Below are 17668 nucleotides of genomic sequence, written 5' to 3' on the forward strand. Positions count from 1 at the left end.
TTCAAAAAGTGAAAGGTTAGATTTGGAATCGCAGGGTACTGCGATCTCTTTAGACTCACAGCAGATTTATTTCCCGTGCAGCATGATATTGCGTTTACAATGTCCCGCAGTCTTTCTTTAAAATAGAGTTCTCTTCACGGAACTACAGAAGAAGAATTGGGAGAATCGTCCAAGATGCTTTCATCAGGTATTCTACATGCCCTGCACTTTATTTAGGAACCGGATTCTCACGTGGGCAGAAAATTTCTGCCTTTTAATTTAAAATTACTGATATGTGGATTTGAACTGAATTTTGATATTTAAATATTAGATATGATTTTCTACTCATAAGAGAGGCAGGAGATTCGGTTCCCTTTTTATAGCTATCGTGGATTGATGACTAGTGCAGCGAGTATAAGCCAAAGAATCTGATTGATAATTATGTTGTTTATTGGGGATAGAAGTTAGAAAAAAATGTTATCTATTAATCAGACCAAAACATTGTAAACTAAATTGCTGGTGAATTAGGAGACATTTAGTGTAGTTTTCTTTTCCCCCCACCTTTTTTTTTATCTGAGTAGAATTTAAGAGTGAAGACGGAGCAATTTGAAGCGGATAGTGTCAATATGTTATATGTCTCTGGATTGGGAAAGGAAGGGCGGCTTATCGCAACGGCTTGATAGGCAAGAATAAGCAAGGGATGTCAGATATCCACGCGAGGAGCTCGCTCCCCTTAGCAGTAAAGCTTTCTTCCGCCTATCCGCTGTCAATATTAAATTTATATCCGCATGGGTGGACTTAGGATTTTCGTCGGAGGAGCAAAAAAATATCGAATCGAATTTAAATCTATTAACTAATTAGGTACTCGATAAAAACATTGTTTTGTTTTAACTTATACTTTTCAATACTCCCACTTATAATTTCTGATTTTCTAACTTATAATTTTAATTATCAATCATAATTCAAGAATTTATTTTAATTTTAACTCTAAATTTAACCCGAATTACAATTCAAACATTCAGAGGGGGGCAAAAAGATTATCAGGGAAGACAAAGTCGATTGGAACATTTCGAACTCCACTAAAACTCAAAATCGAGAGAGGGGCTCCCTGGAACACTGTAGATCCGCCCCTGCATATCCATCTTTCAATGAACTGGATACGAATATAAATAATAAACAAGTGTTAAAATTGAAAATCAAATTCACATTAAACGTGGATATATGGATACGAAGCGAATGATCCACGAATGCATATATAAAAAAATAATTATTGAATAATTGATTTACTGATAAGCATAAATTATATACTCATTCGATCTAGTTTTTTATCATAAAATAACACCAAATACTTTGTATTTTGAATATAAAGTGAATATAATAGACCTAGAATCAAGTTACTGCGTTTATTTGGTTTTAAATTGTAGAAAATGAAGAAAAATGCCTAGTGCGGACGCACAGTTTGCGATACAGCCACACCAAGTACTTAGATGGATTTCTGGACGCGCGCCAATTTTAAAAAGATATAATAAGCCATGCATCAAAATCCGTGCGGACGCACAGATTTCGATGCGGTCGAAATCTGGTTGCATAGAAAATGCCCGAGCCCAGTGCAGACGCACTGTAGCAGCCAGTGCGGATGGCCTGGCCGCACTGTAGCAGAATGCATAACTGGAGTCTGAACTTAAAATAGCTATAACTTTTGACTCGTAACTCTATTTTGGACATATGACAACTTTTCGGAAAGTTAGCAAGAAGATCTACAACATGAGAAACTAAAAAAAGAAATTTGAAATCAGTGTGGATGCACTGGACCCGCAGACAGCCAAAATTACACGTTTTCAACACGGTTTCTATTTTTAGCGCACCAAGGACGTGTTTTGATAGTCAAATGTGGACAAGGCAATATGAGAAACAATCCAAATATAACACCCACTAACTCCACTTTCTAACCTCTTAATTGGGCATAGCCCTTGGCTATAAAAAAGGAGGTTCATTCCTATTCAAACAGACAACTCTCATCTCTCTCTTTCCCCATGGGTGCATGTCCATTTTCCAACACACACTTAGCGTAAAAATTCGGCAGCCAAGGAAAGTTTTTTCAAGGAGGGAGAAGAAGGAGATTCGAGCAAGAAGTCAGCAAGATTGGGGGGGTTTTGTTCTATCAATCCTAAAGTTGGGTTCAATACCCGAAGAAAGGAATTTAAAACAATAAAAACAAATAAAATAAAGGTTGGTTTGTTTTCTAGTTGAGGAGATCTAGGGGTATTCGGTCTACAATCCCTTGATAATTCCATCTATTCGGTATTTTCATGTGTAATTTGATGAGGTTTCTAACCTAATATGTCATTAAGGGTCACTTTTGTGAATTAATAACGTACCTAAGTAATTCGGAATTGACGATTAGGTCCTTCACCCTAGCTACCTAGACCATAAGCTCTTGTTAGTCTCTCATCTCCTCAAATATTGATACTTCACGATTAAGTTCATCAAATGAATATCCGATTCGATTTGAGATGTCATAATTAGGGTTTGACTTCACGGTTAGGTCCTTCACCAAGTCCCTAACCTTAATTTCTGTAGTTCCTGTTAGGTTTTGACGGTTCAAACCCATTGATTAAGTATGTTGGGGTTTTGACGGTTCAAACCCATTTATTTGCTTAAGGTGCGGAAAGAGTAAAACAAAATTTTTTACATCTACCTTAAGCTACGGATTAAATGAATTAAGAAGATCCATTTAATCGTATTTACAGATCTACTCCATAAATGATTTCTAAAATATTAAATCTATTTATCAATTAAATAGATTAATATAACATGTTTATACCTTGTTTCCAAATCACAGTTAGAATGCAGACCGAGCGAGTAGAGCTACACCAGGGAAGGAATCGACTCGGAGTATCACACTTGTGATACCTCTATTGGTTATCCACCAGGACTAACCAGAGAGCGGTTTATTTCTTTTGCCAGAAATACTATAAACCGCGGAATTCTGCAAAAACACTATTCACCAAAATTTTTCGTTTAATCAGATTCACTAATAAACCAAATCTGAAATATCACGAAAATTCAGTAAAACACTATTCACCGATCGAAAAACCGTAAACAGAGAAAGAGAGAAATTCCAATTAACGAAGTAATCAGATTAACACGTGAATTAGTGAGTTTTCTCTTTCACCTATGCCCATCTATTTATAGGCATTTGAGAAGGTTCGCAAAAGACCGAAATACCCATGAAGTTGCCAAAATTACCAAAATGCCATTTTGGCATTCAAATTTGATTTTGCAACTTCATATTGGTTAGATTAGTTTAATGGATTCTAAACCTATTAACCCAAACCCATTATGAATAGTAAATATCCAAATCAAATATGTATAATTGTCATGTACAATTATATTCGTCTACGGTTTTCGTTTGGTAATTTTTATACAACATGTCAAACACGTTTATAAACTAACCAGTATTTTTGTTTGTCATTCTAAATGACGTACAATTAATTATAATTAATTAAACCAAGTATAACTAATTATAACCATTAGTTTTTGCTTTGTCATTTTTAACATGACAAATATAATTTAATTATAACACGTATAATTAATTATAACCATCTTAATATTAATTACAATCAATTTATAATTAATCAGTAAGATTCTCCGAATAGCTCCTATATGGTGTGACCCAATAGGATCTGTGTTATGTTGGTAAATAGAGTTAAAACTGTTTTAACTTCTATAATCATAGGAGGCATCTGGCAGTATACACTATGACCATCCAATTACACAGATGATGCTGTACTGTACAATATCACGATCCAGTAAACAATTTACTTGTGTCAGTTCTTCTGTCTCATAGCTATCAGATCAGTTTCAAGGTAGATGTGTGTCATCCTTGCTAACTGTATCTTTTCTTGATCTTGAGCAGATTATCAAATATAATTACTCTTGTAATTATACCGCATGCAGATAATCTAACTCTACCAAGGGGCCCAGTGATGCTATAGCTCGTATAGAGATACGAGGGACAAATAGTATTCTTGGCAGACTATCACTTCCTCAGCTAAGCTATACATATGGAAATGCTACCGTTATGACTGCTTTTTACGGACAGCGTTAGATAACACTCACACATACATATTTCTTAGTGGGAACGATAAATACCTCATACTGTAGAACTTGACACTGAATGAAAACATTAATGACACGAACACAATTCTATTTAATGTTTCATTCGGGATCTGTCAAATACCATGTTCCTAGAACATGTATCTATGTGATTAAAATGACATCTCGTGTCAGGTGGTTTGTAAAACTTAACCATATTTTAATCCACATACTAACCTTGTACCGGTAATTAGTGTTCCTGCTAATTACCTTGGTCAGTGACCTTTTAAGAGTCTATATCATCTATATTATGGAGTTTCACAATTTCAGTCATGAACTCGAAATGATCCATAAATGCAATAATACTCAAGGCAACAAAATGATATACATTCAATTCATGAACAAAGCTTTATGATAATTTATCGTATTATTGACTTCTATATTATTACAAACTAACAGTTCCGGCTTAGATTACAAATTGGTTAGATCCTAATCTAAACCTAGGGTATTTGCATTCATAATTTGGTACTATCCTATTAATCATAGTCAATTCTGGTTCTTTCGAATCCAAAACGGGATAACTACAATTCAAGCACTAATTATGTTATTAACACAAATAATAATGAGGAGGGTTCAAATGCCTCCATGTTTTTGTGCCTCCATCATGCCTCCATCTCTCTCCATCATTTTCAAAGTTCAAACAGTCGATCCGAACCGCTCAACCTAACCTCCATACTAAAATATGTTTGGAGACCAAATTTTATATTTTTAGGAATTTTTTTACTATTTTTTTAGATAGGTACAAAAATACTGTTTTTAGATGGTTCAGATTTACTGATTTTGTAAATGATAGAGACAGATGGAGGCATGATGGAGGCACAAAAACATGGAGGCATTTGAACCCTCCTCAATAATAATTCACAAAAATTAACAATCAAATACCATAAAACAATCATAACAAAAAAAAAATCCAAATAAAATAGAATTAAACAAGTTCATGCATTGACCTAGACCCATAGAGAGAGATCTACTCCATCTTAGAGAGATCCATTACAAAAATTGACAAAAATAAGAAGAAATGAAATAAAGAAATTATTACACCTTTTCTTGGATCAAAACCCTAAATCTTGCCGACTTCTTGCTCGAATCTCCTTCTTCTCCCTCCTTGAAAAGCTTTCCTTGGCTACCGAATTTTTACGCTAAGTGTGTGTTGGAAAATGAACATGCACCCATGGGGAAAGAAAGAGATGAGAGTTGTCTGTTTGAATGGGAATGAACCTCCTCATTTATAGCCAAGAGCTATGTCCAATTAAGAGGCTAGGAAGTGGAGTTAGTGGGTGCTATATTTTGGATTGTTTCCCAGATTGCCTTGTCCACATTTGACTATCAAAACACGTCCTTGGTGTGCTAAAAATAGAAACCATGTTGAAAACGTGTAATTTTAGCTGTCTGCGGGTCCAGTGCGTCCGCACTGATCCCAAATTTCTTTTTTTAGTTTCTTATGTTGTAGATCTTCTTGCTAGCTTTCCGAAAAGTGGTTGTATGCCCAAAACGGAGTTACGAGTCAAAAGTTATGGCTATTTTAAGTTCAGGCTCCAGTTATGCGTTCTGCTACAGTGCGGTCAGGCCATCCGCACTGGGCTCGGACTTTTCCAGCGCGACCAGATTTCGGCCGCATTAAAATCCGTGCTTCCGCACGGATTTTTGATGCATAGCTTATTATATTTTTTAAAATTAGCGTGCGTCCAGAAATCCATCTAAGTACTTAGTGTTGTCGTATCGCAAACCGTGCGTCCGCACTGGGCATTTTTCTTCATTTTATATTTAAAATATAAAATATTTAATGTTATTTTATGATAAAAACTAGATCAAATATGTATATAATTTATACTTATCATTTACTATGACAATAAATCTCTAAGAATAATAACATATCAAATTTCAGATTATTGAGTTATTATATGTTATTGGACCGAAACACAAAAATTAAGTAACTCTTAGGAACATAGCAATATTTCATAAAACTCTCAAAGTCCAAAAATAACTAGTTATTACATTAAATACTGGTCCAAAATCCTTAGGCTAAATTAGCATTTAATAATAAAATAAACTAAGTTCGCATAAACTTCAATAGTAGCATCCGATTTATATTACATATAATTATTATTTTAATCCTACATCTTCAAACACGAGAGAAACTGTTATGGAGTCTATAAAAAAAATTCTGTAACTAGTAGAAAAATCACTTGATTAGACCGAGTTCGAATGAATATTTAGATTTGCGTTCCGAATAATATTAGATATCGAATCTGTTTTTGTATTAATAAAATTATCCGAATACGAATTCAGATTTCTCTTGTTAATAAATATTCGGATTCGACGCATAAAGGCCTGTTAGAACCATATAAAGCACAAAGACCGTAAACGAGGAATTCGTCATATTTGCTCCTTGTAATAACTCCCGATATTTTCGCTACCATGATGGGCTTGGGCTATAGTCAGCATTTGAGTATTTCTTTCCTAATTATGAATCACTTGAAGCCTATATTAGCCCAACTAAAAGCCCAATGAATTTGCTGGATTTCCATTATCCGAGATTTCAGTTTTTGAGAATGCAAGCAAATTCTTCAGTCTTCCAAAAGGTCAAATTTCTTATCCTTTTAACAAACATAGATCGGATGGATAATGGCTTCAGTATTACAATAGTAAATTAATCAAATAAATGCCTGATATAGTGATGTTGGAGAAAGTTAAAAACGTTAAATCAACTTAACACAAACCGGAATAAATAGTTTATAGTTATTAATTTTGCAATGAAAAAGAGAGATCAGCATAATAAAACTGCAAACAAACCTTCTGCGCTGGTTAAGAGAAAGATCAATTCTAGACCTTAAGATATCTATTCCACCTTTTAGATAACAAAATTCAAAAAACTAATTATATCTACCCCACCAGCATAACTTAATCTGAACTACATTGTCTGAACAATTAGCTGTCCCAGTCACATCTACCTTGCCTATCTATGACTATTTTTTCCAAATATAAAGAAGTCAGAAATAAAGAAACAGAGAACATCTCCAAAGACCCCATACATTGTTTCATGAGACTAATTTTATTTGCCATTGTTTGCAGGTGATCAGGCACAAGATAAACAATGAGGTTCCAAAGAAGAGCCGTAAACCTGCTCCAAGCAAGAGGCATGCAAGGCGTGGCCACATGGCAGAATCGCACAGATTGGAGGGTCAGTAGAGGTGCCAGAACTAGAGTTGCATGGCAGGAATGCAAGATCAATGGCACACAGTTGGCACTTCTCGCCCAATGGAATCGGTGCTAAATCAGGCTGGTCCTGATCTACATTCACCCAGAAAAATATCATTGAAAAAATGAATTTACACACTTAAGTAACAAAAAAATTAAATAAATACATCAAAAGCTAGAATCAGATCTTAGTAAACGCCTATCAGGACCTAATATGACTATTACAGACCACAGACTGCCAAGACATACCTCGAGAGCTTATGTAGTTATCTTTGATCCGTTGTTTTAAAGCTTTTCTTTTGGTTGCTTGATTCCCAACTGCAGCAACGGTTTTACCTACAATACTTGGAAAATTTGTCAAATGCTAATATTTTTTTTTATATATTTGGGATACACTAATAACAGATGTGTGATGAAAGAAACAAAATAAAAAGGATAGCAGAATTGTAACTACCTTTAGGATCACAAGCAGTAACCTTGACCAATGATTTCTTAGCTGAAACATTAGGAACCATATTCTGAGGGTGCGGTTGATCACTAGTGAAGTTGTTTAATTTGGAGTAGCCAGCAGCTTGACTTGAAACAAGTCCAGCGACTTTACCAGCTGAATTTGGTTGAAGAGGAGTTGGCCGTAAAATAGGACCAGTTCTAGTGATGATCCCATCGGAGGATGGGACGGATGGCTTTGAGTTGCTGGAAACAGGAGAGGGGACGACTGGGATCCACGCTAATCGAGTTGAAGTACCTCTTTTGTCCTTATGAGGATAACGGACGGTTGGTATTGGGTTCCTTAAAGCCGGATTAGTACTAGTGGAGGCTCCAGCACTAAATGTAAGCTTCCTGCTATAGTTGCTTGTAACTCGAGGGGCAGTAACTCTGGCATCCATAATTGAAGGTGTAATTGTATGTAAATTTCTCCTTAAAATGGGATTGGGCAGAGTTTCCTTACGAAGAGATTGTTGTTTGTCTGTTACTTGAGATGAGGTACCTCCAGGGGCATTATTGGCACCCAATGTGGGTTGACGTGCATGTAAAAGAGCATCAGGTGATGTTGGCTCGCAAACAACTCTCCTAGAAGATAGATTTGGTTGAACAGTTACATACTGTGAAGATCTTGAGAGGATTGAGGAGAGGCCAGATGCAGGTATGCTTCCAGTTGCCCTATTAGACTGCCGATTGCTGGAAGAAGGTAGAATAGTTGAAACAGCACGAGTTATGACTCGGCCAATGCGGCTTGGTACATTCTGAGTACTCCTAGAAGATGTATTGCTTGAAGAAGGCGTTTCACTCTCTACAAGAGATCTATGAGTTAGAACTCCGAATATTCATATAGTTGACATTTAAAAGAAAACAATAACACAAAAGGAGATCCCAATCCCTCATGCAATAAAAATGCTAAATTTATGACAAATGGAACATGCAAAATGACACTGACAGGAACTATGGTCACAAAAATATGTTGAGCAAGAGCAAGAGCGAGCAGTGTCACCTTTGGAACTAATAATCCAAAATCAAGGAACCTTGAGAACAACTATGGTCATCAGTATATTTCTTTGAATATTTAACCGGCTTATAAGTATGCTTGCAATTCACCATTATAATAACTAAATGAGGATTTTTTTTTTTTGTTGTTGTAAAAATTAAGCACGGGCACACCGCACACACTGACACAAACACAAACAAGCAAGCCAGTTTGGGCAAAATAAGCTAAGGAGGTTTTATGAAATTTGGTCTGTATCAGAATAGTATCAAGGCAAAGAACAAACAATGCAAAAAAGGACAAACCTAGAGAATTAAAACTAACCAATGTTACCAATTTACCATTGTCAATATGCATAACTAAATTAATAAATTATAATTTGACACTTCATACAAATGACGACTAACTGCACAGTTAAATTACAAATAAGGAATCAAAACTAAATAACAAGACAAAACTAATTTCCTAATAAATCTAAATTCGAAATGTTGAGGAGTAGGTGAGACCAATTAGGTACATGGTAAAAAAAAAAAATTGGCTCTCCGTACAAGGCGATTTTTAGGGCGATTTCTAAGGCAGCACCTGATGGCTCCCAACGGTGAATGGCAGGTTGTTCGTCGACGCCGTCGCTTCCCCGACAACTGGAGAACCCCTTCTGACGTGGAACTGGACAAGGTTCCTCCCTACATACCATACTCTACCAAGCCAACCTTCGCAGAGGTAGTAGCACGAATCACCCCACATGCAGGTAACACCACTGGTTCAGCCAGCTCAGGGGGCTCGGCCAGGCCCTCTCCCAACGGTTCACGGTCTTCATCTCCTCAAACCCCTCCGGGTACACACTATTTTCATTCACCCCACAGCCCCACCCAGCTCCGCTTCCCGCCTCAGCCCACCTTCCCGGAATGGCGTGGACGCTGTTTCCGTTGCTGCCGGACGGGCCATACTCAAGCTCACTGCCGTAACCCCCGTAAATGTGGCAAGTGCTGGACCAATGGTCACATAGCTAGCCAATGCAAGACCCATATGCTGAACCCGGCGGCAAGGCCTTTCCAACCAAAGGCTCATGTTTACAAGCCAGTCAGAGGCGAGCCTATGTTTGATGAGCTTCTCAAGGGAGATGCTCACCCTCCTAAACCGACACTGCCTGATGGGAGACCCGATAAGATAACGGTATTCATTGAAAGGGATGAGGCCTTCTTCCAAGAGGTTGAAAGCCTTGGAAGGGCAGTAGTGATGTATTGTGCAAATCAGCCTCTTTGCGTAGAAACACATCAAGTTCTAAAGATAGCAGTTGCTACTAAGTTGGTTACTGAGAATGAGGTCAAAGTGTCAAAGTTGGCTAATGAAAAATTTCTCATTCATCTTCCTGTGGGTTTAGCAGTTGAGACCTTTGTAAGCGCTTTGCCAGGGTATCTCTGGGACCAAGGGTTCTCCTTCCAACAATGGTCACTTCTTGATGATGCAACGGTGAAGATGCCGAGATTTAAGGTCCTTCTTGACCTTGTTGGCTTACCCCCTCACCAATGGAAAGAAAGTAGCGTGAATAATGCAATTTCCAAGATGGGATTGTTCCTCGGAACAGTGGCCAACGAACATGCTTCAGACCTCAGTGCAAGAAGAATTGCTATAGCGACAGATGACCTATCAAACATCCCAGATAATTTGGGGCTAGTAATCGGAGGACTGGAGTATCCAGTTCAGGTCAGGCCGGTTGCATGGGAAAGAGGCCCTATTTATAGCACGTCAGACTTCCCTGTCCTTCCCCGGAGATTTTCAAGGCCGCCTCTTCCACCACCCTCTCATGCAGAGGCCTTTTTCTTAGAGGAGGGAAGTGACTCTGATGGGCAAGTTTGCCCTAACGATGACGAACAAATTACTTGTTCTAGGCGGGTTCTAATGGAAATATGTCAGGGGCGGAGCATGTCTAGTATTCCGCCGGAGATCAGGGCTTTCATCAAGGGCCGCCAAGGACCGGCTGAGATCTCTATCGGTGCACTTGAGCAGCTAGTTTTTGCCACAGAAGATCATGCAGAGTACTTTAATCAGGCGGGTCAGATTGTAAGGGCTGATGGTGTCTTAGTTTCCACTGTGCCGACACCGGAGGCCACAGACTCAGTTCAAAGGCAATCATGGCAACAAGGTCAAACGGCTCTCTCCAACTCGGAAGATGCACATGGGGATCCCAACTCATGCACGCCCAATGGGACAAGGAAAACACCAATTTTGGAAACTGAGGAGGGTTCAGTACAAGGTACTGATGCAGAGCAAGTACGAAAGGGAAAGCAGCCCATTGAAACTCAGATCACATGTGAGCCTAAAACAAAGAGAAAGCTTACAGTGAGTCTTCAAAAGGTAGATAATCAGTTCGCGGGGCCTAGTTCCACGCGTATAATAACACAGCAAATCGAAGAAAATCAAGTCAAGGATCACGGGTCCTATGGAAATCCTTCTAGACAAGTACAACCTTTCTCGTTCCCAACTTCGAGGCATAACCGCTTCAAGGAAGTATTGGGTCGCGGTAGAGGGCGTGCTGGGCAGGGAAGAGCGAGTAGACATGTGGCAAGTCAGGATATAACAGTAGGAGGAGCAAAGTCCTACAAAACCGTAAAGAGAGGGTCACAATTAATCACAACAGGTGGAAACTCTTTCAGAGGAGGCAAAAAGAAGGGATCTGAAGCTAGGCTCGTGACACAGGCAAGGGGAAAATACAAATGGACGCGTGGAGCCCAGTCCATCCCAGTTGAGGTCATAAATGAATCTGTAGGTGATCATATTATGGGCCAGAATAAACAAGCCCAAAAGGAAAAAACAATTTTGAAGAGGAAGCCCACCTCTTCGACTTTACAGCATGAGTCTGAAGCAAGCCAAACGGGCCATGTGCAAAGGTCTATCCAACAGGACAAAGGCAGCTTGCACGCGGATCAGCAGGCGCAGATTAACCTTAACCCCGAGGCCTTTTTTGAGGTTTCTGTCCAGAAGAAGCTTTGTTTGGACATAGCAAAAGGTTGTGGCCTTAACCTGGAAGTGGTGACACAGACACTTGAAAGGGACAATGATGAGAGAAGAGTTGAATTGCAACAGCAAGGTGATTTAAATCAAGGAGAAGAAGAAGGGCCTCAGGTCAACCTCGACCCAGCTTCAGATGATGAGCTCAGTGCAGCTGAAGAATACTAGTTGGTATTTTTCCTTGTTGTAGTGTTGTGTTGTTGAACTAGTTATTTAATGATTTACAAAAAATTAAAATTGTTAACTTGGAATTGTAGAGGTCTAGGAGATTTGAGTAAATGTAAGGTTGTATGTGATGTGATTCGGAGTTCACATTGTGACGTTTGTATGTTGCAAGAAACAAAAATCAATGAAATGAGTCTTAAGTATGTCTCGAGCTTTCTCCCCTCTTTCTTCTTTTTCAATTGTGCTTTCAATCTGGCAAGAGGAACCAAAGGGGGACTGATTTTGGCTTGGAAGAAATTTTTTACATTACAGAATTCATGGGCCTCTACACACACCCTTTCTGTGCTTCTAAAAGATATGAGAACAGGTCAATCGGCTATATTCACAACCATTTATGGACCTAGTGTAGATATTGACAAGCCAGCCTTTATCAATGAGTTGAATGCGATGATCAGCTTGGTACGGGCTCCATGGATCATTGCGGGTGATTTTAATCTGGTCAGATGGTTGATGGACAGAACCGGCAATTTTCAGGGTTTTCGTCTGATGGATTCTTTTAATGACTTCATTAGGAGGGCAGGACTTATTGATGTGCAATTAAAAAACCGCTCGTACACATGGTCGAGTAAAAGACCAAATCCCATATTTTCTAAGCTAGATAGAGTGCTCATGTCTCCGGATTGGTCATTAAAATTCCCGATTATCTCGTTACAAGCATTGGAGATGGTGGTTTCGGATCATGTTCCGTTACTATTATCATGTCAGAAACCGAGCACAGCCCCGAGAAGTTACAAGATTGAGACTTTCTGGTTAAGGTATGAGATGCCTAGGCATATGGTGCAAATTCTTTGGGGTAGATCGAGCTCAACAGTAGATGGGCCCCAACAAGCTCTTAACAGTTTTTCAAATAATGCTATGCTGCTACAGAGAGCACTCCGGTTGTGGCATAGGGAAGGTTTTAGTGACATGGAAAGACAACTAAAGAGATGTAAGGAAGCAGTCATCTTCTTGGATAAGGTTGAAGAGCATAGACAGTTAGCCGGGTATGAATTTCGGTTGAGATGCAAGATTAAAGAAAGAGCTTTTGAATTGGCTAATAATTTGGAAGAAAAATGGCGTCAAAGATCACGGTGTAATTGGCTGAAACAAGGGGATAGAAACACTCGATTTTTTCACGCTTTTGCTTCCTCAAGAGTGAGGAGAAACCTAGTTCAATCAATTGAAGAAAATGGAGCTAGTGTTACAGACCCCACTGGCATCATGAATCTGTTCTTTAACGGGTTAAAGGAGCAGTTGGGGTCTTCAAATACGGTAAGGTCGTTTAGTCCAGAAGTTATGTATAGTCCGGACTCATCCCTGTTGCAACTTCAGGATCCGTTTACGGAACAAGAAGTCCATATTGCAGTAAACATGCTAGCTCAGAACAAGGCTTCTGGCCCTGATGGCATCCCGAATGAGTTCTTCCACTCATATTGGCCAGAGCTCAAATTGGAAATCATGCAAATAATGCACGGTTTCTACGAAAATAGCCTGGATTTAAGCCTTGTTAATAAAGCCAACGTAGTGATGATACCCAAAATCGAAAACCCAGTGTCAGTTGGGGATTTTCGCCCCATAAGCATCATAAATCTAGTCCCTAAGCTGATATCAAAAGTGCTAGCCAATCGGCTTAAGGACAAAATGCCAAAATTGATCTCACCTAATCAAACTGCATTCATCCGAGGTAGGCAAATCTCGGAGAATTTTGTAGCAACAAGGGAATTGCTGCAGCATATCAAAGCGAAGGGTAAGGCTGCGATTTTCTTGAAATTAGATTTTGCAAAGGCTTTCGATACAATTGAGTGGGAATTTTTGCACAAGGTGATGATTGCAAGGGGTTTTCCGGTAAAATGGATCAGTTGGATCGAAGCGTTACTTACCACGGCATCTTCTAGAGTCCTTATCAATGGGGCAGCTTCAGAATTTTTTCGGCATAAGAGGGGCTTGCGGCAAGGGGACCCCTTATCACCTTTACTTTTCAACTTAGCCGCTGATGTGTTTCAGCGGATGGTCATTGCCACCAACAGAAATATCCATGGAGGAATCTCAAGAAAAGTAAAGGAGTCATTGTTGGCTTTCCAATATGCGGATGATACCGCCGTAATTGCATCTGCTAAGATATCATCTCTGATCTCACTTAAATTACTGATTCGTCTATTTGCTGAAATTTCAGGGTTGAAAGTGAATTACAATAAAAGTAATTTTATTCCTATGAATGTGGAGGAAAATGATACAAGATGGATTAGAGCAGTGTTGGGTTGTGCAAGAACAGATTTCCCGATTAAGTATCTGGGAATGCCCCTGTCGGTTGCCAAACCGAAAAAGCAAGATTTTTTACCCTTAATCGACAGAATTGAGAGTAAGCTTGGTGGTTGGAAAGCAAACCTGATTTCGAGGGGGGGACGCTTACAACTTGTTCACTCAGTATTATCCACAGTGCCTATCTATTACATGAGTTGTTTTAGATTGCCGCAATGGGTCATAAAAAGAATTGATAAGATCAGGCGATCTTTTCTCTGGGGTAAAATGGTTGGAGATAGGAAGGGTATCTCTTTGACGAATTGGTCAACAACACGTGTTCCTAAGAACTGGGGCGGTTTAGGGGTGTCAGATTTAAAATTGGTTAACATTGCGTTGCTATTAAAATGGTGGTGGAAAGCCCACTGTGAGAAGGATTGTCTTTGGACAAATACAATTTGTTCACTAAGAAGAAGGGGTGCAGATTCAGAGGGCCCTGACATATGGTTAATCACGGGATCCTTTTTTTGGAGTCAATTGAGGGCTATCAAACAAATTTTCAATTGGAGTACGATATGGCAGATAGGGGACGGAAGGTCCGTTTCTTTCTGGTTCGATGTCTGGCCAGATGGTCCAAGGATGATTGGAGGAGGTCGGGGCCTTGACAGACCAAATATATCGCTTAGGGAAGCATGGGATATCAGATTCGAGTTGCACCCAACCCTTGAGCAACACGATTTGATTTTCTTAGATACCCAACGAGATCAATTAAGATGGAGATGGGAAACTTCGGGCATGTTTACGGTTAAGTCAGTTTTGAGGGTCCTAAATTCAGGTGGGATGACCAGATGGAATTTTGCCTTCATTTGGAAGAGCCCGGTGCCTCCAACTGTTAGAGTTTTCACCTATCTATTGCTACACGACAAAATACTGACAAAGGCGGTACTGTACAGGAGGCACATTACACAAAATCCCAATGATCTTACTTGCGTACTCTGTGATACAGGTTCAACAGAAAACGCAACCCACTTGTTATACTTGTGCCCTTTTGCAAAGGCTGTCTGGGAAAGAGTAGCATTTCTAATGGGAAGAAGAATCATGGTACCGGCTGAAACAGTGACTCAAGTATGGATTAATTCTTGGGAACATGTTAAGAATTTGGGGGGTTGTAAACGAAAATTCTGGAGCTGCTGCTTCATGTGTATAAGCTGGTTTATTTGGAAGCAGAGAAACAGATACATCTTTGAAGCTGACAAGATTTCTGCTAGTGCACTGGCCGGGAGATGTGTGCAAGAGATGGTGCTGTGGAGTAAAAATTGTTGAGGGCAAATACAACAGAATACAACACGGGAGGCACAAACGGCAGTAAAAGTGGCAGTTTGATTTACTGAGTTGTTCTTTTACTTTTCCTCATTCATTTTAGTTTTATTTATATTTATATTTTTTCCGTTTTCTTTCTTTTTTCTTTTCTCATTTCCTTCCTACTTACCTTTTGATTGGAGTTGGAGTCTAGTGATGTAATGCTGCCCTTTTATTTAATACAAGGATCTTGACAGTCTCTGTCAAGTTTTTCAAAAAAAAAAAAAAAAAAATCTAAATTCTCAACGAAACTCTGAATGAGGACATTACTCACCTGTTTGATTCGTAGGAGGATGCATTTGCGCTTCGTCCGTATTAAAACCTTCAATTTCTCCAGGAAAGTACGAATTTCATTACTCTCCAAACCCTTAAAATTTCAATTAATCATTTGTCAAGAAGCTACGCTTACATTCAAGAAAAGGAACCTTTTCAATTGCACATAAAGTGTCGGCGAAAAGGGGAATGTCGAGATTGCCAAAAGATCTAAATCAAGATACCAAACAAGCAAGAATCGGAAATAGTTTCTCGCGAAGTATTTTCGTTAATTCGGTTCCTTCAAGAAACTACTTGCGTCGCGAAAGGCGGAGCTGTTAACGGGGATGGGAATGATTTGGGCTCCGCTTTTATATAGCCTTCGGGTTTGGGCCCCGCGGGCCGCGCATCTGTCTGCGAAGTGGGGCCGAATCTTGGACAAAATCATCAATCAGGATTCAGGACTTGTATTTCCATTTCTATTTTCAAAGTTGAAAATATAAGAACAGATCTTTGTATTAAAAATTTAAAATGTGTTTGGTTATCAAATTTTAATTTATTAAAAATATTTTTATAATTATTTTAGATAGTTATGAAATCACTATTTTTAAAATGTGTTTGGTTAACAAATTTATATTTATAGGAAATATTTTTATAATTATTTTAGATAGTTACAAAATTACTATTTTTGAATGATTCAGAATCTTCTGAAAAAATGGTGATTTTATACCTATCTAAAAAATAGTAAAAGAATTTAAAAAAAATTATATAAATTTTATCTCTAAGAACATTTTAATATGGATATTATGTTGAGTAATTCAGTTCGACAGTTGAAATTTAAAAACGAAGATAAGAATGTAAGGTATGATGAAGATATAAAAAAAATAAGGTATTTGAACTCCCGTTCTATTTTTAATTGCATTTCATGATTTAGTTTGAATGTGTTGTGTATATAAGCTGCACTTAATTATTTAGAATAAAGATATATATATCTAATTTATTGAAAACAATTCACGTGTAAATATATAATTGTAATTATTATATGTTTTTAATACCATTTAATAAATATACATGAGAAATTTACAAAAAGATAAACATATAAAATAATTAAAGAAAATGTATTACATCAGGTCAAACACAAATGGAGATCAATCATATAAAATTTTTCTACGAAGAACAAAATTAATTTTATAACACTATAATATTTTATTCTAAATTATATAAAAATTCATACATAAATATTACAATAAAAAATAAAAGTCAATTCACCATCATTTTCTTCACTTAAATTTGCCATTGCGTTTTATGTTGTTGTGTTGCCGAATAGGATCGGAGCACAAAAAAATTCATGTAATATATATATACATATAATATGTTCTACTCCTCAAGCTTTTCGGGCATCATGCTTTTCCATTTTTCCTCTTGATCTCTCTCCTTCTGTTTGTTCTTTTTCTCTCTAAAAGCAGGGTGCTACTATGGGTGCAAATGAATAAGATATTATCCGTTCAAATTCAAATCCGAATCTGCATTCAAAAATTAAATAGAGATACAAATATAGTTTCAAATTTTAATTATCTAGATTCGAATAGAGGAGGGCTCAAATGCCCCATTGATCAATGTCTCAATCATATCTCAACATTTTTTATCTTCAATTTTAAAGTTCAAACTGACGACTCGAATCGCTCAATATGATATCCACATTAAAATATAATTGGAGATTAAATTTTGTATTTTTTAGAATTTTTTTTATAAATTTTGAAGATAAATACAAAATTATTGTTTTTAAATAAT

At 37.9% G+C, this 17668-nt stretch overlaps 1 protein-coding gene across 2 annotated transcripts; it reads right to left on the reverse strand.

Moving 5' to 3' along the window:
- Window positions 1–6938: 6938 nt before the first annotated feature.
- On the reverse strand, window positions 6939–16159 carry LOC144552717 (uncharacterized). 2 transcript variants are annotated; one of them, XM_078300712.1, is made up of 4 exons: window positions 15900–16159; window positions 7790–8626; window positions 7585–7671; window positions 6939–7428 (listed from the first exon to the last, which is right to left on the reverse strand). In XM_078300712.1, the coding sequence occupies exons 1-4, from the start codon at window positions 15922–15924 to the stop codon at window positions 7214–7216; spliced, it is 1164 nt and encodes a 387-aa protein (XP_078156838.1). In that variant the 5' UTR covers window positions 15925–16159; the 3' UTR covers window positions 6939–7213. The 2 variants fall into 2 exon arrangements, with proteins under 2 accessions (XP_078156838.1, XP_078156837.1); XM_078300711.1 differs by having other exon boundaries at window positions 7790–8637; window positions 15896–16159.
- Window positions 16160–17668: the final 1509 nt, after the last annotated feature.

Source organism: Carex rostrata, chromosome 4, assembly GCF_964058835.1.
Source record: "Carex rostrata chromosome 4, lpCarRost1.2, whole genome shotgun sequence".
Taxonomy (NCBI): domain Eukaryota; kingdom Viridiplantae; phylum Streptophyta; class Magnoliopsida; order Poales; family Cyperaceae; genus Carex; species Carex rostrata.

Bases quoted from the DNA above. Each gene is read 5' to 3' on its own strand.
- LOC144552717 (XM_078300711.1), bottom strand. From the start codon at position 15,924: ATGCATCCTCCTACGAATCAAACAGGTGA. The intron at 7,672-7,789 runs GTAGTTACAATT...CAAGTATTGTAG, and splicing joins TACTGCTTGTGATCCTAAAG to GTAAAACCGTTGCTGCAGTT. The intron at 7,429-7,584 runs GTATGTCTTGGC...GGGTGAATGTAG, and splicing joins TAACTACATAAGCTCTCGAG to ATCAGGACCAGCCTGATTTA.